At 47.0% G+C, this 23,934-nt stretch overlaps 1 protein-coding gene across 1 annotated transcript in view; it reads right to left on the bottom strand.

The window, feature by feature from the left end:
• epha10 (EPH receptor A10) overlaps positions 1-23,934 on the bottom strand; it is a 149,788-nt gene that overhangs the window by 93,433 nt on the left and 32,421 nt on the right. Inside the window, 2 exon segments of the mRNA XM_030082222.1 lie at positions 17,150-17,822; positions 20,643-20,707. Of these exon segments, the coding sequence (XP_029938082.1) occupies positions 17,150-17,822; positions 20,643-20,707 (738 nt within the window).

The following is a 23,934-nucleotide window of genomic DNA, read 5'->3' as shown; positions in this document are numbered from 1 at the left end:
AGCTCTGCTCACATTTACAGAGGTCTCCGGAACGCCGATACCGGCGGGGAAGGACGAGCGACTCATGGATGGCAGTGTGTCTTCCAATGCTTTAAACCAGGGGTGTCAAACAGAAGGCCCCTGGGCCAAACCGGCCCCCAGAAGGGTCCAATCCGGCCAAACCAATAAGCCAATTGGAAACATTTCTCAGAAAACATTATTGTTTTTAATTTTTAAACAAATTTCTTCAGAGTAGTGGGCATAACAACCGAGCTGAGATCAGTTTTCAAGTGAAAATGCAGCAATTTTCTCATACTTTAGGTTCTACTTGTTTGGTTTTGTTAAAATATAGACTTTGTTAATACTTCCATACTTAGCCACAAAGATAAACTTCAGAATTTAAACGTAAAGGCGATTATAGCACTGTTTTACCAGTTCGGCCCACTCAAGGTGAAACTGAGCTGCATAAGTCCCCTGAACTAAAATGTGTTTGACAGCCCAGATTTAAGAATTTAAACTTAAGATCTAGTCCCAAAACTCCAATTAACAGAAAAGTCTAAAGCGGGAGAGAAGAGAAATGTTAACAGAAGTGTGAGGATCATTGTGATAGCTACGCATAGAGCTTGAATCGAGCTGGTCCGAGATCCCTTCATCTGATGGATGCCACAAACATCTGATCCATAGACTGGATTTAGATGATTCAATCTCCAACCTTCCTATGAAAAGACCGTTTCTCTAAAATCCAAGCAACCACTATTATATCCAATTAAATAATCTTGTTTTTGTCTAAATCGGAGGAACGGTGTCATTGCTGAAGCTGCTTGTCGTCGGATGTGGAACCTGCCTCGTTCACCTCGGTCCGTCTTGTGTTTCTAACGGCGAACAAACCTGTCCGTCGGTGTTCGTGCTGGTTGTTGCCGTGCGTCTCCTCCGCTTGTCCATCTGTCTCGGTGTCTAATAGTCCTCTGTCTGGTCTATCTGCCTCCATCTCGCTCACGAGAGCCGCCTCATAAACGGGGCCGAGATTTATTCATGTGCCAGATGAGAATAACGACGCGGGATGGATGATGCCGGCTGGCCGGGAAGGATAAAAAAAAAAAAAAAAAATCAGTGGGAGGCGAGGCTGCTTTCACGTGTGTAGTTGTGTGTGTACAAGCAGTTCGAGTTCATTGATGAAACGATAAATATCCAGAACGAATCCTCCCAACAAGACGGCTCCTCATTTCAGGCCCACTTCATTTGTTCCATACAGGAACGGTCAGAGAGAGACGGGGGATACTGGACTATTTTTGAATTTAAAAAGACGTGTGTGTGTGTGTGTGTGTGTGTGTGTGTGTGTGTGTGTGTGTGCGCGCGCGCCGCAGCGGGACTCCAGCCCTCCCTGCCGACTTTGACCTTCCCTCCAAGCAGGCAGCACTGTTTCCCTCGTTCCCCTCCTCCCGACTCTCTTTTCATCACTAAATCCCTCCGCTCTGTCATCTCCAGCGTCCCCTCGCTCCCCGGCCGCCCGTCCCCTCCCTCGTTTCCTCCGTCCTCGCCTCACGCCGTCCCCCTTGATCCACCTGTCCTGCTCCTCGTCGCGCTGGATGACGACGCCCGCGGTCCTTGATCCAGTCGTGAGGAAAACAGCGGCTTCATAAACACGCCATCCATCACCGCGGACCGGGAGCCACAAGACACACACACCAGTGTGTGTGTGTGTGTGTGCTCACTGGAACCAGTGACATACACACTCAATAAACAACAAACAAAAAGTAAAACACACTCGGGGCAGCTGTGCCGATGCACACACGTCACATGACTGATTTTCAGTGCGTAATGACAAAGAGCAGTTCAGGGACTCGGAAACAGTCCGGTGCACCCGACACGAAAAGATCAGGGACTGACAAACAACATCACACAACTCACACACACACACTTACGTCATGTGTCAACATTAGACAAAAAAAAAAGAAAAAAAAAAGAAAAAAAAAATATATATATACATACATATATACAAACACACACACACAGCCACGCGTGTGTGAACTTGTGTTTTCGCCGTGTCTGATTTTTCAATCTGTGCAAACAGGGCGACGGTTCGCTGCACTCGGCAGTCTCTCGCCGCTCCACACACTCCGCCCTCCCTGTGTGTCCTGTGTGATGGATGATAGGAAGGAAAAATAACTAATTCAACAGTAGATTTACATTGTTCTGGATGGCGAACTCCAAAAAAACAGGACACACACACACACACACACACACACACACACACAGGGAGAGAGCGGGAAAACAGAGCGAGAGTCAAACAGTCGGTGCTCACCAGTAAAGCCTGGAATGGCGGCTGCTTTCTGAAGCCAATACCTCACTGAGAAAAGGACTTTCCAAAATATCTCCAAACATCGAGAGAGGTTTGCAGTTCCATCAAAAACATGTTTTGTTTTGGGTTTTTTTTACACGTGGGTTTTTTTTTTTCCCTCAGTGAAAAATACTGCCAAAGCTGTCAGGGATGTTTAAACCCGTCTCTTTCTCTTCCAACCATTAGAATCCGTCCTCAGCATGTCGGTCTGAGCTGCTTTCTTTCATGACAAATAACGATCGGTATCGACGTGTAGAAGACGATTGGGAGACTTTGTGTAAACAAGAATCCAAAAAAACTCACTCATGTGAATGTCAGGTGTAAATATTGTGCCAGTGTTGTGAACGTCGACTTCATGTCACATTAATTCAGAACAAAACTCAAAGCAACATTAATGCAATATATGCAAAATACCAATACGGTGTGATTCTACAAAATGTAATTGATTCACAGATTCTCTTCGACTGGTCAGGGTTTGTTGCAGCTCAGCTGCACAGTGTCTGTAGAAACAAGGCACAACCTGGCCCCGTGCAACAGTCGGGCCAGACCTGGAGTACAAAACAATTAAACTCTGTATTTCTGTATTTGTGCTGCCATGAAAAACTTCTCCGGGTCTGAGCTCCCTAATGCCAACATTAAATTAAAAACTACTTTCACTAACTTGTCCATGAGGTAACTTTCAAATTTAAGGAACTGACCTTTACTGCAACCCCAATTTTACTTGAAAAATATGGCAAAAAAATGTTTTGCAAAACCAAATTATAATAATAACCTGGCTGGTTCCTTATAGCTATTTTAATATGAGCCTCAGCGCTGCCTAATAACGTCTTATTCCCTGCAGGTAAACTCAGGGAAACAGAAGAAAATGGGCTTCAGATCTCCTTAAGGAACGACACGTCGGACAATACGCTGCAGGAGCTGCTGGGAAAAGGTCTCACATGTGACTTCCATGAGGATTACTGGCAAGGGGAAAATTAAGAGAAAGCTTGTGAGCGATAAACGTGAAGAAACACAATGAAAAGTGGACCGGAAGAGTTGTGTTTAATTTCTTTGCATCCGTCAGAGACACTTCTGAAAGGACTTAATCTCCTGTTCAGATCGTGCGGCTGCTGTGGCTCTTTGTTGCTCGGTGGTTTTAGGACATCACAGGAAATTAAACCTCATCAAGCCAAGACACGCAAGTCCCGAGTCTTTCAAGCCGTCGTCTCGCAGCCTCTCTGTGTGTGTGTGTGTGTGTGTGTGTGTGTCTGCGTGAGCGGCGCTGCTCCCCTTTATTTTCAGATAACGACTTTGATTTATGGTAAATTTTCGGGGTAATCTCGTGGAAGCGGTGTTTGGCGGTAAAACGTCAGAAGTGAAAGGAGGCGGCTGATTCAGGCTCAACGAAGACGCCACAGACATCAGGACCCGATGTTCACCTCTCTGATGGATGTTTATTGTTAGCGGGTGACTGAAGAGAAATTATTAGATGTCAGGGGTGTCAAACACGAGGCTCAGGGGCCAAAATCGACCCACAAGAGATTATAATCTGTGATTATAATCACAGAGCGAAAGGAAAAAAAAGACCGACTTCTGTCTTGTGCTTAACAAATGTCTCCAGAGTTTTGGAGCAAGTGAAGTATCGGCGATGCTGCCATGGAAGCTGGTTTTATGGCAGGATATCGAACTAGCAACGCTGCGTGTAATCTGCTCCACAACAAAGAAAAACAGAAATTTAAAGGCTATCATGGCGTTATTTTGGAATTCTAACCGACTCAAGCCGGATGCAGAAAATGAGTTCAACACCTGTTTGAGTTAAAGCACTGATAACGCTTTCAATATGAATCAATAAACTACGTTTTAGTGTGAAACTCCCTTACTCTCAGAATAGATTCAGTTCAAAACGTGCTGAGCTCCCAGGAACTCTGCAGCGCCCCCCACAGGCGTCTCATCTCATTTTAATAACTGATGATGATAACTGTATGTCGTCAGTTCATTATTACTTCTGATCACCAAAGCAATGATGAGATTTCCGCCTCTCATTTACGACATGAGGACTGTGAGGTGTAAAGCCACCCCCCCCCCCCCCCCAGCCCTGCACCCCCGCCTATTTCACGCCCCCAATCTCACGGTGCGCCGGCAGACCAGAGGCTCGGCAGGAGACCACTATGCCCCGGCACAGTGGAAATGTCACCCATAACACTCGCCTCGGGATGCCAATCACTTCACATTGCTCCCCACGGCGAGCATTTGTGTCTGTGTGTGTGTGCGTGTGAGCGTGAGAGAGAGAGGGAGAGGGAGAGAGAGAGAGAGAGAGAGAGAGAGAGAGAGTATGAGTGTATTAGTCAGGGAGCGAGGGGCCGATCAAGCGACAAGCGACACATCGACGTGTGCAAAGAGTTTGAAACAATTACCGACAGTGTGACAAAAAAAGCCCACACATCTCTCCTGGAATATTAAGGAGGTTTAGCTGGTGTGTGTGTGTGTGTGTGTGTGTGTGTCTGTGTGTGTGTGTAGATTTATGGTTTCATGATTGTTGCTTGGTGATGTGCGAGCGCTGGAGTGCTAATGAGCCTGTCCATCCAAGAGGATTATGGGTTGTCTCGTCAATGTGAGGACTACAGGTGTTTGCAGAGCTGCTCATGATTAGACAGCAGAACCGTGTGTGTGTGTGTGTGTGCGTGTGTGTGTGTGTGTGTGTGTGTGTGTGAGAGAGAGCGGTAAACAGGCCCTGGTTAGGCGCGAAGACAGAAACAGATGGAGTGGGTTACGGACAAATCACACACACGAGCGTTGTGGGGGAGTGGGAGTGCGCCCGCCTCTGAGCACGCATATGTAGTGTTGGTCTCCGCCGCGCACGAGTCCGTCCAAGAAAACCCCGGCAGGACATTGACACGCATATGTGTGGGCGTGTCCACGTAAAGAGGGGGGAGGGGCGCGAGCGGGCGGACGGGCGCAGGTGTCCCCTGCGAGCGCGAGCCGGAGAGTACGGCAACGCCGCCGGCAAACGGCGGCAACACGGCAATAACGCCACGACGCAAAGCCGAGCTGGCAACGTCTGGCGTGTCACTGCGGAGCCGGGGGGGGCGGGGCGGGGCGGCGGGGGCCGCTCTGTCCTCACGGCAGGGCCCTCAGCCGAGCTGTGAATACAGAGACAACAGCCGGCGCAAACACACACACACACACACTGACGGCATCACGGGGTCGCCACATACAAACACACAATGCAAACCTCCGCCTGGACGCATGACAGGAGAGTTTAATCCTGATAAATAAAACCGGCTTGAAAAGCTGCGCGGCTGAATAAAACGGACGGCGTCGCTTCAGACTAATTGTCCATGAAGGTTATTACTCATCCAGAATAATGGGATCATTTAAAGAACGCAGCAGCAGGCAAACTACTTTTAAAGTTTTGAAAATGGCCCAAAATGTCCTTTTTAGTGGTGACTAGTGAAAGAGCCGGGGGAAATGTCGGAACCTTGATGTCACACGAGGATAAAGACGTTTGGGAAAACGCCCTGCGGCGGGGTCACGGAGGTCGCGCTTACACCTCGTTCCAGAGGGGAGTTTCAGCTCCGAGCGCCGTCGTCATGCAAACAGACACTCAAAACACAACTGAAGTTTCGTGTTTTCAGAATGTTGTCGTGTGAACAAGCCTTCAGTGGTGGCAGCTACAAATGCAGACTGTATGATTAGACGTTTGGACCGTTTCAAATGTACAATGCCTTTTTCTGTGTCGCCTCAAGTAAACAACAACAAAAACAACCCAGCAGGAGAAGCTACATTTAGCTAAAGATGCATCGGATCCAGATGACTGTAAATCCATCTGATAGATAAAGCACGCCGTCATCAATCATTTAATTTGACCCCGACGACCCCCCCCTCGCCACGTGACCCAACGACTCCTGACTTCAACACGCCGGCAATTCCAAATGGTTTCCATCGCTGCGTAAAAGCCACTTAATCACCATCAGGCTGCTCAGAAGACGGTTTCATTCAATTATTTAGTCTTCAGAGACAAATGTGTGCATGCATCCCATTTCAGCCGGAGTGAGACCTGTAAGGCTAAAAATACCGCCGCCGAGAGTCTCCGCGCTCACACTTCGATTTTAATAAGCGGCGAACCACTGCGCTCGCCATCTTGCAACCGTTTTGACAGAACAAGTGTGCTTCAGTGAGGTTAAGTGGGGGCAGACGGATCCATACACTGATCCCACATCAATTTTAAACAGATGGAAAGTTATTAGTGGAGGTTGAATAGGGACGGCGGGCGGCGATTGTGGCACAGCAGGGCAATCTCTCAACACCGCCTCCTCACCTGAAATGTCGGCGTCTGAATCTTTATTGTAATTTTCGGGAGGGATGCATAATCAGCAGGCGCGAGTGTTTCGGTGTGTTTCTTGTAAAACTCCTGAACTGTTCAGTTCTTTCCCCCGAGGCCCCGAAAAAAAAAAACAACAAGAAAGAAAGAAAGAAAGAGCCGTTTGATTAAAATTCTCACAAGTGCGCCAACACACAGAAACACTTGTAAGCTGTCTTGTGCAACAGCGCACCCCCCTTCACCACACACACACACACACACACACACACACACACTGTCACTTCAGGACACAAAGCATTACACAGTCTGACATAATCGGACTTAGAATTTATCTGCGAGCGGAGAGGCGGGCTTGTCCTCGGCCAGCCTCGGCGTGTCGGAGTGGGTCACCCGGGATTCCCAGCCTGCACCTCGGGGCCAGACGACGTGGGTGAGAACTCACAAGCAGGACGGCGCCTCCAGGCGGAGGGGAAAACGATTAAACCGAGGGTTTGAGTTGAGCGAGGAAGTGCCAACACAAATTGTTTTTTCGTAGACGTTGTGGGGAGCTGATCTGGACCCCGTCCCAGCTGAACAGCGGCCAAACCGGGACACATCCCGGACCAGAAGCATAGATTTCACTGACACCAGCTAAAATATTAGCTCAGCTTTCCAAATCGTTGCTTTCAGGCGTCCCAGTCGCCTCCAGGGCCACAGGTGTATGAAGTTAAGCAGCTCGGCAGGCGGACTAGTGGACCCACATCAGATCACCTCCCAAATGGGACGATCCGAACAAATACTTTTGGCAAAATAGTGTATGGAGCACTTTCCCACTGCCTGAGCGGCGCCCAAGGCGCTTTCCGCCGTTAACCATATTCATCCACTGACTCGCAGGGAGCTCCGTCCATCCACTGAGAGCAGTGTGGGGTTCAGGGGGAGATGGGGAATCAAACCTGCAACTCACCAAGCGGGCCCCACAGAGAAACAGCCAGAGCCGAAGATGCTCTCATACTGCGGTCCGAAGCGGCGCCCGACGCGTGGCTCAAATTAGAGGACGGGCGTCTTTAAGCAGAATAAGTAGGCATTTATTTTTAAAAAGCGTCTCGCAGAGTGAAAAATAACATGCTTTTTATGCCATAACTCAAATAAATATGTTCCCCAGGAGGAGAAAAATGGTGGCGCACTTATCGGCGGCGCTGTTAATCCTCCCTCATTGTTCCTCTTTGATTTATACTGTATTGCCTCTCCTGTATATCATTTCCCTTTGCTGCTGAGTCGCACCATTTCTCCACTGGGACATTTAAATTTCCGATTGTTAGGCTTACCTTTACTGTATGATTTAATTATGATCACCGGCAAATCGGGGAAAAAAACACATTTTAACTCCTACAGTGAGTAATCTAATACGCAGCCAAGTGTTGCGTCATGCTGCGGAAACAACGAAGCGATTACTGAAGGTGGGGAATGAGAAAACATGAAGCCGAGGCTTTTGCTAAACCTTAATAAACCCTTTTTTTTTTCTTCATGTGTCACTGGTTAAATTTCCCCTTAACAGAGTGTTCCCGGGCTTTCCTGAATGATTGATCGGGCTCGGTGGTCGAGGCCGAGCCCAGAGAAATGAGGCTGTCATGTCAGGTGAGTTAGCAACCTGATTAAATTGGATGCCAACCTTTTCTAACTTTGATGCATTCATGTTGGCCGTGTTTAATTCATGAGTCGAGTTTGGATGAGAGGATACAGTGAGGGGGGGGGGGGGGGGGGGGGGGGGGGGGCTGGCTCGCAAATGGTTTGGTAGGTTGTTTTCCCCAATCCAAAGTGCCCTTGAGCAGGATTCAAGATGGAAATGCAAAGCTAATGTTTCCACTTGAAGCGTCGCTGCGGTGCGATTTATGAGTCACAAAATATTAGAACCCGGAACATTCCATCTTCTGTATCAATCATTGACTTTCTCAGCCAGGTTTATTCACTTCAGGCTGACAGAGGCCGGGTCTGAAGTCAGGCGGCCCCAGGTCAACAGGGGTCAAACATACACGGTCACGTTCACACTTAAATCAGGCACCGTTCACACGACGGACTGACCTCAGAGCCACAAGTGAAACTCAGAAGGAGAAATCCAGCCTGACGGAAACTCACACCTGCACAGGAAGAACATGCAGACCTCTAACCACTACTCCCCTGTGAGCACACACACCGAATCAAAAAAAAAAAAACAAACTACAAGCTTTTCACAGATAATGTTTGGATGGTTTGATGATTTTTCAACCATTAATTAGATTTGCTCAGAATTGCCGTATCACTGCTCAGTTCAAGGTAAACGCATCAAAAGCGTCAACGTTGATTAAAATTAGAGACGCGGGAGCTGCCTGTGTCAGAAACCTCTGGGGAGGCTGCTGGAGGGAGTTTCAGACCCTCTGACAGCAAGTCTGGAATATTTGCAGCCCCTCCCAGCACCATACCTTTGTTTGTGTGTGTTTGTGTGTGTGTGTGTGTGTGTGTGTGTGTGTGTGAAATCATCTTTAGCTTTTACAACTCATATTTTATGCATTCAGCTCTTCTGCAGTGACTAACAAACAGTACAACCATGAGAATTCGGCGACAGCTCCTCTCCCCCCCCCCCCCCTCGCTCTGATGTGTATTCCCTCTCACATTTCTCATTCCCCTCACCTTCTCCTCAACATTTCCATCTCCGTCCATCCCCATAATGTCCTCTTTTCTTTCCTTCCTCCCGTCCCTCATTCTAATTTGTCGAAGGCGGCCAGACGGAGGGATGAATAGTGAGTCCTTGGCCTCTCTCCAGCTCACATTTTCAATATCCATAGGACATTTTAATGGTCATATATGCTCATACGTCTCTGCGGGTGCGCGGCCGCGCTCTGACTCGCCGGCCCGGGTGTGCACTTCTGAGCTTTCTCGCCCACTTGTTGTACGGCTCGACTGCAAAATAAATACATCAGATGGCGGGGCTCAAAAGAACACATTTGTTTTCCTCCCAGGAGGACGTGAATTATTTAAAATGAAAGCTGGGGAGAGGGATGACGTGGCCGGGGAGGAGAGAGAGAGAGATGGAGAGGGACAGAGGGCGGCGAGCAGCAGATGGACAGCGGTGGCGCCGGGCCAAAGAGGGCCGGCGGAAAGAGAGAGGGGGGATTAAAGGGGAACAGAGGAGTGAAGAGCACACATCTCAGCTCAGAATATCAACTCAAAGTTTGATTCATCAGTTCTTTTCACTCTGTTAAACAGAAAAGAGAATCTCCTGTCTGGTCTGCTCTGCAGAAAGTCTGGCTCTGCTGGTTTCTTCTACAACCTTGAAGACGACTCCGTTGTGTTTGGCGCTATAGAAATAAGAGCAAATTGAATTAAGGCAAAAAGCTACAACTTTTTGAAGCACACTTCCAACTTTAAGGTTACAGTTATTGTCTCTGGTTCATGAAACATTGAAAGGTTTCACCCCGTCTCTGAATGGCTGGCAGGCTGAAATTATGAAGAATAAAACTAAATATTTCAGTTCAAATGGAGAGAAGTCAGACAGATGTGTGTGTTAACCTGCCTCAGCCCATCCCGCCCTGCACAGAGCGCACTGAAGAGGCATTAACCGCAGATTAAAAAGAAGTGAGAACTTAAAAAAAAAAAAAAAAACGAAACGTAAACAGAGAGAAAATGAGGAGGGAAGAAAGCAAACACTGGCGCCGCAGGAAGTCGCGAGGCGCCGCCGAGGTCGGGATGATAGAAATTAGGAAGGCACTTCTTCGGGAGAGCATCGGGGGTAAATGGCGGAGGGGAGCAAACGGGGGGAGGGGGAGGAGAAGGAAGGCGTGCGGCAAATTACAGAGGGAAGGAGGAATAGCAGGGCGGTGAGTGTGCAGGAGCAGCAAACAACAGAGATAATAAGAGAATCCGCTGAAGGCATGAACCGCACTCCATAATTATATAGAAAGAGCAGCCTTAATTAGAACAGGATGGAGCTGGTGAGTGCGACAGAAACACACACATGCACATGAATCGCAGTATTTGCGAGGTGAATTATTACATAATTTATTCTTCCCCTGGTCCTTTCCTGCCGGTGGCATTTCATAATGAGAGTGAAGAGCGTGTGTGTGTGTGTGAGTGTGCTCATCAACACGAGCGCACGCAGCAGACACGCGTGAACGCACGCAGGATGAAAGGATGCAGTCACGATGCACGCACATGAACGCAGGAGCTGCTCACAGGCAGAACCGCGAACGTTTCAGCTCCAAACTGGTTTATTTAATTCTTTACTTGTTTCACCTTTATCCCACACGAGGAACCCGAGACGGAACATGAGCGGATTTTTAATAAGGCCAATATTTCCATATCGCTCTGCATATTCACAAATAGAAGCTGGTCAAGTGCCACGAGAGCAGGGGTGTCCAACATAAGGCCCAAGGCCCAAAAACCGGCCCGCCAAACCACCAAAGCAGCACACACTACATGACTCTGAGAACCGGGTTCAGATATGAGGGCTGATCAGACAGGCTTTTGCGACATTTCTATGTATTTTGCACCAGAAAGTTTCATTAAAAGTGGCTTTATATTGAGATTAGAGTCGTTTTTGGTCAGAATTGTTTGGTTTTGTATAAATTATGTTTGAATCACATATAATTTTTAAATTCAAAGGTTTATTGTGGCATTACGTGATGCTGCGGCCCACTCCAGATGGCCCCAAATTAAATTTTAATTCCAAGTTAAGTTTTCTGTATTTTTAATCCAAAAGACGTCTTTGTAATAATAGTGAGTCTGTATAATCAATCAATCAATCAATTTATTTTTGTATAGCCAATATGACAACAACAGTTGCCTCAGAGGGCTTCAAGATGTTACATTGGTCGGTAAAAAAAAAACAAAAAAAAAACAGATGCACTTTTACCAATAGCTGGTCTTCTGCATTTCATTAGCATTTCTTTTTTTTTTTTCATTGAACAGGAAGGCATAAAAATTTGTTGGCATCAAAATAATGTTTACATGATTCCTTTTTGCTCTTTCATTCTCCCTCACCTCTTCCTTTCTGCTTCTATCAAATCTGGCTGCAGAGATCGCGATCTGCTCACCAAGTCACAGCAAACTTTAACCACCTTTTAACACAAGATGGCGTATTGAGTCACTTTGTCGTCTCACTCAACACCGCAGAAGGAGAAGCTTTCAAAAATTCTGTTTCCGGTGGCCGTCGTCACTCAAACGGACGGTCAACAGTTTTCCGTTTCACTGAAAACGTGTAAATGGTGCCACAGCAATCACTTCATCACCTTTAACGAACCATTATCTATGACAGAACTTCGCACACAATGGAAACGCTGCAGGCGACACGTTCCTTTGCCGCAGAGCGTCTCGCCGTCATTCAGCGTCAGCTGAAGCAGCTCTCTATGCTGACGAGAAGCGCTTTTACCGTTTCACTAAAGACCCTGTTTGCTGAAGGACGAGCGCCGTCGTTCGTCTCGGGACTGACTCATTCCACTTGACAGCAACATGAAAGCTGCCCGGCGGCGCGCGGCGTCGGCGTTAGAGAACATCCACCGGCACCTGCGCGGCGTTAGCGGCGCTAGATTGAGGCCTTGAACATGCTGGGTGCTTGACGCTTGCTTGGCTCGACTGCTGCTGCTCACATTGGCGCGCGTGTGTGTGTGTGTGTGTGTGTGTGTGTGTGTGTGCCCCTACGGTGGCAGAGTTATAACTGCAGTGCTGCTACATCCATCCCCATCTGTTTACAATGAGCCTTTAATAACAGCCATCAATATCGGCGCGTTTGACTTCATTTCATTAAAAAAAAAAGACGGGGAGGGGAGCAGCAGCGCGGTTCGGGTCGGTGAGGAAAGACACATAAATAAGCTGATATTACAAGACTGTGGAGCAAAAACAAAACTCGGAAGGGTCAATGAGCCGCACTGCGTGCTGCCAGTTATGTAATTCTGCTGCTAAGCATGTCTCAGGTTCAGTCCGCTCACGTGAAAAACAGGACGTTGCACACGCGGCTGCCATGTTTTTTACCCGTTCATCTCTGCCTGGCTGCTGCGAACACATTCAGCGGACAAAGACGAACCCCTAATGCACGCTTTAAAATCTAATTTCATGCCATATAAATGACAACGTAAATACGCAGCTCCATCACAGATCAAGTTTAACAAGCGATTTGATGAAAAGATGAAATATAAGCAAGAAACAATCAAAACGATGCATAAAAAGTTAAATAAAATGAGTAAATGAGCTCAGATGAAGTAAGTCTAGTGGGCTAAATGAAACAAAAGAACAGAAAATATTCAGTGAATCATTCAGTGTTTGAAGTTTAATGGGTTTGGTTGCTTTTTCTCGATATTTTCCTTTCTCCATTGTCTTCCTCTAAACTCTCAAAGTGAAATTAAAATTCTTTTCACATGCAAATCCAAAGCTCTTAAGCAGCAGGCTCCGTCACATCTTAAGAAGCTGTTAGTCCCATATCATCCCGCCAGAAAGTTTCATCCTCTCATCAGACGCTCTTACCGTTTCTGAAAGTAGAGTTTTCTGCTATCAGGCTCCCAGATTCTCTCCAAGAGGCGAACAAATTCTCGACCTTTAAAACCGAGCTTGCTTCAGGTCGCCCTTTAGCCGTTTTCTGAATGAAGCTGCTTTAGGTCTAGGCTGCTGGGAGAGGCGCTTTCAACACAATGACTCTTCTTGACCCGTTCGCTCCTGTTTACTCCTGCATCATTATGTGACTTTTGCATGCAGTTCGCCAGCAATCAAACGAAAACAGAGAAGTAGCACTAAAAATCTGACATAGGTTGAGAAATATATTGCCCAAAGGTGCAAGTGTCATTCTGAAAGTATGATGAATTATCAGGAGAAGCGTTAGTTTGAGCAGATTCTGTGACTGTTAAATGGCTTCTCTGCCGCATGGCGCAATCTGCTTACACCATTATCAGGAGCTACTGACTGGCTATTCAATATTATTGACCTGTACTGAGACACTTAGCGCATTTGCACTCACTCGGTTAAACAATTGCACCCAGGAGTAAATAAGACATAGTTAGGCGGGCGGCGCGGCGTGTACACAAACGCACGCGGGCAGCGGCGGCGGCGGCGCCACATTATGGTTCTGCTTTGCATTTAAAGCGTCGTCCGAACGTCGTCTCAGCGCATAAAAGTGATTGAGACACATTCTGGCGAGTTCAGAGATTCCAACATGCACAAACTTGTGTAATGCCGCGATCCATCTCCATCAGGCGCGCACAAAGGCTGGGAGAAATCAGATACAGGGCGTGTGTGTGTGTGTGTGTGTGTGTGTGTGTGTGCGCGCAGATGACACAGCGCGCTGCGGAATGTGTGTCCGTGCTCTATGTGTGTACGAGCGGTCCCAGTGCAATTCCTCAGTTTAGTGGAGCATTACGGCTGATCAATAGCTCTGCTGCGGTGGGAGATGTCGGAGCTTCGGCTGCATATTCATACCATTACAGGCAAAGTGAGGAACGAGGCACTCCGGAGAGAGAGAGTGAGTGTGTGTGTGGTGTGTGTGTGTGTGTGTGTGTCCTGTGGAACTCTGAGATAATGACATTCTCTGTCACCTTGTAGCTCACGCTGGAGAAGGCGGAGCACCAAAGCAAGCAGCAGGACTTGACTCTCTTGGTCTCTCCGGACTTCCTGTCGTCGTCGGTTCCGTCGCCGGGCTGCACCGTCACTCCCTCGCCGCTCTCCCTTCCCTTTAAAATCTCTTTCGAACGCCGTCCATCACAGTTTAACACTCTCGTTGGGGTTTTATTGCCCAAAACGCATCGCTGGCGATTACAAAAAGCAGGTCAAGCAACACGTACTTTGTTTGCGCACGAGCCCGACTGCCAACACCGCTGAGCAGTCCGCATCTCCAACTGTCAAACACTTAATCCCGGAGCAGAGATTCTGCAACGCGGCCGAAGTCCTGCATGACTTATCGGCACAGTTGCTTCCACAAACTTGAACGTGGACACGTCCTGCCGCCGAAATCCAGATTTCTCCCGTTAAGCGTTGGCAGGAGAAACATTCCGGTTAACACTGTAGCAACTCTTCATTTACTGCTGAGAGGAGGATTCTCTCAAAGAGAAAGATGTGTGCAAGTGCAGCTTGTTCCGAGCAGAAAAGTCCCAGAACTTTCACTACTTTGGCAGGTCGCGTGACGCCGGCGCCGAGCCAGAGGGAGGCGGCAGCATTTCTCACACACACACGCACACACACACACACACCAACAGCTGCACTCTGATCCGTGTTGAAACGCCATCGGATGCTCCTCGCCAGTAGCGGCTGACAGCAGCTGCCTTTCTGCGGCTTGTTAAACCTCCCAGATCATTATTTCAGCTCGTGTATTTTGAAATAATCACAGCTTTGTTTCAATCATTAGGCTTCAAAGAGGTAATCGGCGATTTGGTTTATTGCGCCATTAGTGGAGCCAAAGTTATGAGCAGCTTTGTTAAAAAAAAAAAAAAAAAAAAAAAAAGATCAGCTCTGAGAGGAAGTAATCATGAAGAGGGAAAAGGAGGCCGTACGCCTAAAAAACAGGAGTGAGTCAGTCTCTGGGTGAACAGTCAGCCCATACTGTGGATCTGAAGGATGCGTCCTGTGTTTTACACTCGATGTGGCAGAGCGGTAAAGATGTTTGAAGGGCTTCGCTCTGCCGACGGAATTCACCCGTTCACCCACTCACCGACTCGCCGGCTGCCGAGCGCTCGCCACTCGACGCCACTTGGAGTTCAGGGTCTCTGCCCAAGGACATTTTAACACACAGAAGTAGAGACAGGAGGCCACTTGCCTCCCACCAGCACTTTCTACATGCACGCTTCACTCCATTATCATCAGCTTCCTCATCTCACCGTCATTAGGTTTTATGCATTTGGCACTTTATGCAGCGAGCCGCTGTTTTACTCCTTTTCCTCTTTATTCGCTCCCTTTCCTCTCCTGAAATGTAATTACTGTATTGGCAGGAAACTCAGCGGGAGAAACGGCTCACATTTCGACTTTAATACCTTGTTTTCTTTATGTTGCTTTGTTCAATTTACTGAAAAAAAAAAAAGAGGCACAAAGACACAAATGATCCAAAAATTTCGACTTGGAGGAAAGAAGCAGCTGTGCTTTACAGGCACACAGAATAAAAAAAAAACAAAACCGGAGCTAAATGATGATTGCTCATTTGTGGAGCCCATCGGCATCAGACTAAAGCCGCCGTCCCATCAGAGTCAGCTGCTCGGTGACTCCGACGCCCACACCGCGTTGCACAATAACGCAAGATGGGGTGCGAAAACTGACAGCGACAGTCGGCCGATCAAACTGCTGCTCCGGTATGAGCAATCGTGACAAAACATTCCCGATACCGCCGGGCGATGTGCGCAGTACGTCAGAGTCGGGACAGCTCACACCGCCCACCGCCGGCCTCGCCACAGCGCTGCTTCGTGTAGGTGTGTGTGTGTGTGTGTGTGTGTGTGTGTTTTTTCTCTTGGCATTGTTAAGCTAAACAGGACACAACCATCTGAAGAGAGCGCATTAGTCACTGCATACGTGCACACACACCGCCGCGCACGTCGATGCCTGTGTGAGTCTTTGACACGAGACAAGGCAACAACGCTGATGAATCAAGGTCCTCAGTATTGATGTCCATGTCGGCCTGGAACAAAGGACGCCTTTAGGAGAGAGGCCATTTTTATCTTCTTCTTGTAAAAACAGGTCCAGTCTGCATCGGCTCAGCTCTCATTAACAGCTCCAACACCCATCTGACCTCAGGTTAGGATTTTAACCGACCGACTCACCTGCATGCATGTCTCCATTCCTCTGAGTAGCATCTCCTCCCTCCTCAAATGTACATTTCTGTGACTTTTCATGTGAAACCTTGTCTATTCTTTATGTTGTCGAATCTCCGAGGCTCTCTCGGATTCAGGAAGCAGGATAAATATAAAACGCAATAATCGCATATTTAATTTTGTACTTCTTCCTTCCACTTTTCATACAGCCTGAATGAGAAATGTGGGTTATATGTGTGTATGTGTACAAGTATAGATATGGACACACACACAGTATTTTCATGAAATGATATATTGTGTGTCTATATATATATATTAACATAACTGTGTAGGTGTGTGCATGTTTAAATGGGTGAATAAATATAAATTCAAATTAGTATGAATGCATTACTTCTGTATCTGTATGTTTTGAAATGTCTGGATTGAATGTATAATATAAGCACTTCTTTCTGAATCTCAACATTTCCAGGTAGTGTGTATCTCTATTAAAATCTACATTTGGACTTATCCTCGTGCTATCGCTCCTTCCCTCTAATATGAAAAATATCACATAAAAACAGAGCAAGCGTTCTGTTGTTTTAGGAAAAAGTAGCTTTGGGAATGAAAAATCCGTTTGCATTGTTGTCACTTGCTGCTTTTTTTGTCGCGCCAGAAATCATTCACAGTTGGATTTCCCAGAAAAGACATCAGCGGCGCTCGCTCCTGCTGTCTTTAACATCCCTCTTCCTTATCTCGGCTGTATTTTCTTTCTTTGCATGCTCTCGCTGCCGCTGCTCTCATCCGTTTCCCCGTCGGTCCGTCCCTTACCTTCACAGCTGCTGTGTCCCTCCTCGTAGCCGGCGCTGCAGCTGCACTTCCCGATGGGCACCAGCCACTCGCCCTCGGCGCTGCAGTGCATCCTGGGAGGGCTGTCCGTGTCCACTTCGGAGTTGTTGACGCAGGCGCCGCGGACCTCCACCAGCGTGGCGAAGGCGGCCTCGGCCACCGTGTCGGGGAACACGGCCAGGTTCTGGACGGTGGCCAGGCAGCGCTTGTAGTAGACGCGCACGGCCACCAGGGCCACGCAGGCGCCCACGTCCTGGAACGCCAGGTGGAAGCCTTTGCGGTTGAGGTGGCCGATCTCGCGCACCTCCGTGTTCAGCTTCATCTTCCTCTCGCCGAGGTCGCCCTGCGTGAAGCTCTCGTCGGCGGCGATGGTGTCGATCTTGGTGTAGCGGTCCTCCCGGGTCACGCCGCCCAGGTCCCGGTCGGACTCCACGTACAGGAGGTTGAAGGTCTCCTTGCAGGTGCCCGCCACGCCGGGGATGCTGTTGCAGTCGCGCAGGGTGAACTGCAGCTCCACGAAGATGCGCTGGCCGCCGCGGCGCGCCACCCAGCCGGTCTGCAGCCAGTTGTTCTGCTGCGTGGGCTCCATCACGTTGCACACCTGGTACGTCCGGATGGGCTTGTACTTCTCATCGACGCCGCTGATCTCCTCCCACTGCGGGGAGGAAGGCAGGGGGAAGAAGACAGAAGTGAGAGAAGTCAAGCAGGAGATCACTGGAAATGAGAAATGATTGGAAAAGACGCAACTGCTCAGAAAAAGACCCCCGGTAAAACCCAGCAAAAAGAGCAAGACAGACGATAGAATAAGTTCTGCCAAAGCTCTGTTTAACCTCGCACATCATGTGCACAGGAGGTCTCAATCAATTAATTACATTAATATTCAGTATTGGCAAGTAGCTAAACGTTTAGTACTCATCCTCGGCCTTTTAAAAAAGCGATATCGGTGCATCACGAGATACAATTCAACCACATTCAGGTTAACAGTGGAATGACTTCATCTGCCGAGTGGGTGTGAGGCGCTGGAGACAGAAAGACATTTGGCTCTCAGATTCTGGAACAACGTCACAATGACAGGCCGCACACCCTCGGCGATCACATCAGCCTTAAGTGGTGTTTCTCAAACTGTGGGTCAGACCTTAGTCATTTTTTCAGCGGGGTTATTTTGATCTCAACGCCCTCTGGCACACACGGCGATGGCATTTCAGAGAAACATTTGCTAAATACTGGCTGCCTACACTCTGCTTCACTCTTAAAAATGAAACAGACAGTGGGAAATAGAAGAGGGCCTCACTTCTGAGTATTTGTGGCTTTTGCTGATTGGATCATTACATTCTGGTGCTGATTGAAGTTTTTCTGATCTAATGAGCCATGAAAACCAAATTTCACATATTGATCTGAAATTTCTGAAAGAGTAAAGGTGTTTTGTGTCAATATTGATTTGAATAATTGAGAATTATTGAGCCGTCTGCTGACAAAGGTTGCTGAACGTCATTGTAATTGGTTATGGATTATCAGACAAGCCGGCTGATTCTAACTCAGAGATGAACCAACACTGGACAGGAGTCCGGTTTTATGGTCATACAGGCAATTGCCTGTTTTCTGTGTCGCACTTTGTTGCCTCTTTATTGCACACTTCACAAACTGACATTCACCCATTCACTCATCCTGTCACACGCAGCACCGGTGGCAGCGAGGTGCTCATCGGGAGCGACTCGGGGGTTTTACTGCTTTCCCCAGGAGCTGTGTGGCACATGTACAGGGAAGATGAGTAATTGAGCCACAAATAATAGGATTGGAAGACGACCCACTCCACCAACCGAGCCACATCCGCCTGAGTAGCAGATTAAAAGCCAACTAAACACGGCCATTTGGGCTCCAGGCTGCATCCGTTTGTGCTGCGTGTGCTGCTAGCATTCAGGATCCTTTCAACTGGTGAACAGATTTTAATTACCCCTCTTTCTCATTTTATTGTTTTCTGCGATTTCACTCCACCTAAAGGTGGCCGTTTTCTTGTTCCTCCTGACAGCTCAGTAAGTTTTCAATAAAGTTAAATGTATCTGTCGATTGTTTTTCGTGATCTTATCCCAGTTTCATCTTTATGACACTGACAGGTCTTTGTCTTTGTCCCACTTGTTTGCAGGGTCTGTATTAGTTGTTGGGTTTTTAGGGGGGGCGGCTCAGTGCTGGAGGATCGATTTAATTTTCCGCTGTCATCTTTTGGGGACATTCATTATGTTCTAATTGCCATTGTATAAATCAAAATTAGTTAAAGAGAGTGTTATGTATCAGTTCAACTGTTGTATTAGTGAGTGGAGTTGAACTTATGAGCTCTGCTGAGACAGACTGATAGATCTGTAGATATTTTCAATCACTTTCAATCCCGATAAATTGAAGAATAGTAAAAGAAATATAAACAATAAATATGTAAAACAATAGCAGTACAGTTCTACTCAGACATTAACAGAAGCATTCAGGTGAATTAAGGTGATCCAAGGTGAAGTCGAAGAGTAACTGAAGCATATTGAGCGAAGTTGAATTTCATCGTATCGACAGTCAGTGAACCCAGATTATTAGAACCGAACCGGGTTCAGTTCAGCTGAACTGAGGCAAATTTAGCTGAGCTGGGCGACATTCAGTTGAAATGAATTGAATTGAAGGTTTGAATTGAATTTAGTTGCATTCAACAGAATAAAAGAGAATAAAATGTTTTATTTTCACTCAGTATTTGATAAGAGTTTTGCCGTATTTACAATACCTTACGACTCCGTATCGCTGCTGGAATAACTGAAACAACTTTGACCAAATTCAAACGTCATCTGAAAAGCTCTCGCTCTTTCTCTCTCTCTCTCTCATACATACACAAAGGTGCACAAAGCACAGCAGGCAGTGAAACTGGATTATCTCGGAGAGTAATGTGATAAACTCCACCACTGTCAAGGTGACTATATCAAAGTGCAGCTGGGGCTTTTTCTGCATGGGAGGAAGGAAAGTGAACTCTGAAGTCCATTATTCTACAGATTTAGCGTTTGGAAGGGAGATGGAGACGGAGTTCGAGCCGCCGTCTCAACCTGACAGCAATCCAACAAACTCTCCACTGAAAAACACTGACGTGTCCTCTGTGATGGATTTGTTGGCACAGGCACATTTCCCAACACTATTTATATCATATATATTTCCAGGTGGTGGGACGGGATTCTTGAAAAAGTGCTCCTGCATTTGTCTCGTCGTCATAACTTGGTGTAAAGATTTTACAAGGCAAATCGATGGAGCCCATTCATCTGTGTGGCTGGTTCGGACACTGCAGGGATCGCAGCCAGGGTTACCGTCATTGATTAATGGTAATAACGAGCTTGGAGAAGAGAAGAACACGGGGTGTGAGAAAGTTAAGCAAACAGCTGTGATGTAGAGGGTGGCAAGTGAACCTGCACGTGTCCAAAACAAATGTAAGAGTGATGAAAAACGCTGGAAGACTTACTCCATTGGGGGGATACGACGTCCAGCCCAGCTCGGCCTGAGTCTCTTTAGAATTCAGCAGCACCACTGCAGGAAGCAGACGAGAGAAAACAGAGACGAGCTCAGGGTTAGAGGTCAATTTAAGAGAGATTTCAAAGACTGTTTGGTTCTGTTTTATGTTGTCAGTTAAGACACGCTGGTCAACAGAGCTCCTCATGCGCACAACAACAAAAACTGAGCCATGGTCCTAAATTTACAAGTCGAACGCTGTTGGTACAAGATGACAAGTTACACTTGGAATAATGAAAGAAAGCCATTAACACCGAGGCAGGCGTGTCAGAATGTGGTGAGAGCGAATGTGTCTTTTGATAAGTGCATTAATACCATCTGTTGAGGATTTAAGCTGGACAAAGAGCTTCCCATCATCCTCTGGCTTCAACAGCTCAAAAAAACACGAGAGACCACAAACAAAACAAGAGCAAAGTGCTTTCACAACAAGCTGAGAGACAAAGAGCATCGAGCTTTCAAAAACACCGCACAGCAAACAAAATATACCTCCACTGTAAAGCCTGCAATGTATGGGATTTCATTTCAGCACTGTAGACAGAGACAGCAAGACAACACTGGGGTTGGATTCAGCACCACAGACAGCGACAGCGAGCCAACGCCGAATCTGTATTCCGCTCTACGGACAGAGACAAGTGAGCCAACGCTGGATCTGCATTCAGCACCATGGACAGAGCCACAGAGCCAACGCTGAATCTGGACTCAGCATCGTGGACAGAGACAACGAGCCAAAACTGGATCTGCAATCAGCACCGTGGACAGAGACGAGCTAACGCTGGAGCTGCATTCAGCACCACGGACAGAGACAGCAAGTCACATTTAACTCGATAAATCTATCAGGGCCACAGACAGAGAACTAGCAGCGGAGATTCAGCACCACGGACAGAGATAGTTTGCACATTCTGGTTTCGGAAACACAGAGTCAGCTACGAGTCTGGTTTAAGCACCGTGGGCAGCTACACTGAGAGTTTAAAAAAAACATGCAATAAAGTGATTGAAAGCTCAGTGGGCCTGTAATTACAGAGCACACAAAACACATCACATTTTGAGAGAAAGAAAGTACACTTCGGCCGAATATGACTGTAATTATGTATGAAACACAATGAAAAATGTACCTTTGAGTGTTTTTGTGTTTTGCCACTTATACTTAACATTACTAACATGTTTGGAGGGAGTGAAACAGTGGATTATTGGTGAACCGCTGCAATAACAAACACAAACCCTGGGTTTGATTCTGAGTGACACTGATTTTGTGTGCCAGATTATCAAAGTGCTTTACTCAGAGCGTGCGAGTGTGTGCATGTGTGAATACACTGCTTTCACGCCCAAAGTTAGCGAGAAAAGTAGCATTTTTGAAAATTTCATTTTCAATCCAATAGACAGTCACTCAGGTAAATACGTGCAAACTTTTAGAAACTCACATCTGGAGTCCAGACTGTCCTTGAAATAACTAAAACAATCAATCAGCTCTTTTGGAAGAACATTCATCTGCAATTATATTGAAAAAGCATCAACAATTTTATTAATTTTGACATCGTTCATCACAAACATTCTTTTTACTAGTTTCAGACGCATTTATTCAGTAATTCAATACTCTACTGTACCTGATATGATGCATACTTAGGTGATAAACATTCTCATTCATTTAAGTACAGAAACACACTTCGAACTGAAGTTTACAGAGAAATAACACGCCACAGCTGAGTGGTCTGGAGGACAGCCTGAAAGTAGCTGTTTCACACTCGGCTGTATGCAGCAGGCGGACAGTGCACGAAGCCCATCATCAGCACATTTATCTTAATCTATAGTGTTATATCAACATCTGTAGTGACATATGGTCGGCTGTATTATTGCTCATTTTTAAAGAGATTGTGCTGACGTTAAAGTTACCCGAGCTTTACGCTCGTGCGCTCAAAAAGAGCTCAGCCATGAGTATCACACGCACACGCACACGCACACACACACACACACACACACACACACAGAGTGTAGGATGTCGTGCTCACTGCACCGACATCTTTGACACAATCACAGGCCTGACAACCACACAAAGGAACACCGAACAAGGACGGCTTTCCTTGAAACTTCCACTTCCACTCTTCTCTTAACTTTCACTCTCCGCTGTGACACTTAACCACTCTAAAATAACCCGAGTGACACACTCCACCAGCCGCAACGGCGTCACCTGCTTCCTCACTGCACGCAGCAGAAAGTCACCTCTTTGATTTTCAGAGCCGCCGTCTCATGACAAATATTAAGCCCCAGTGGTATTAACAACAGGACACACGGAAGTCCTTGTGCGCGGAGAGCAGAAACCTACACGGTCTGACTCACGCTGGATAAAATGAGGTGAGTCAAGACCTGGAATCTGTCTGAATCACCCAAACACCAAGGCTGTGGAGAAATGTTTGTTGATGAAATGGTTTCGAAAGGAAAAAAGACAAATTCAGAGACATTTATCTCAACTACTGAGGTAATCGATGAAATAATTTGGATGATGAATCACAGATGTGTGATTTATTTATTTTAATATAGTTTGCAGCACATTTCTTAAGAGTAGCGGCAACAATACAACACTGAGCCGAGCTGAAATACTGGTGACGCTGCTATTTAGTTCAGGGACAACATACAGCCCAATGTCATCTGCTTTCTACTATTTCCTGGCCCAATTGAAGTCTCTTGGCCCACAGGCCTTACGTTTCACATAAAAAGGTTAAAAAGGCTTGAATGCCCAAAAACACCAATGAAATCAAACACTTTTCATTCTTGTTATTTGGTTCTCTTAAAGGGGAAGACACTGAATCTGCAAAGTCTGAACCAGAACAGCTCTATTGTTTTGGGGTTAACATCGCTGAGCGCCCAGAGCTTGGTTCTGTACTTAGCTGATAACATAGAAGGCCTTTGGAGAAAGATTAGAAAGGAAGAGGGCAAAGGGTGGCGGAGGAAGGATGAGGCAGGAGGCACAGACCAACGATGAGAGGACATAATCAGCCAAGACGAGAAGGAAACATGAAGGGGAGGATGACGAACCAAGAAAAGACTTCTTGGCAGGAAAGGCAGAGAAAAGAGAGGGAAGAGAGGAACGAGCACACGAAGTGCAAATAAATGAATACAGCGGGTAATACACAGAGGGATCAGTGTGCCTTAGCGAGCAGTCAGTCAGTCACTCGGAGCGAGACTCGGAGGACAGAGTTGGCACGATGATCACACACAGAATACATAAGTCCTGTAATCACTGCCTAGTTAGA

Source organism: Salarias fasciatus, chromosome 22 (assembly GCF_902148845.1).
Source record: "Salarias fasciatus chromosome 22, fSalaFa1.1, whole genome shotgun sequence".
NCBI classification, from domain to species: Eukaryota; Metazoa; Chordata; class Actinopteri; order Blenniiformes; family Blenniidae; genus Salarias; species Salarias fasciatus.
This window is presented reverse-complemented; position numbering and strand designations above follow the sequence as displayed.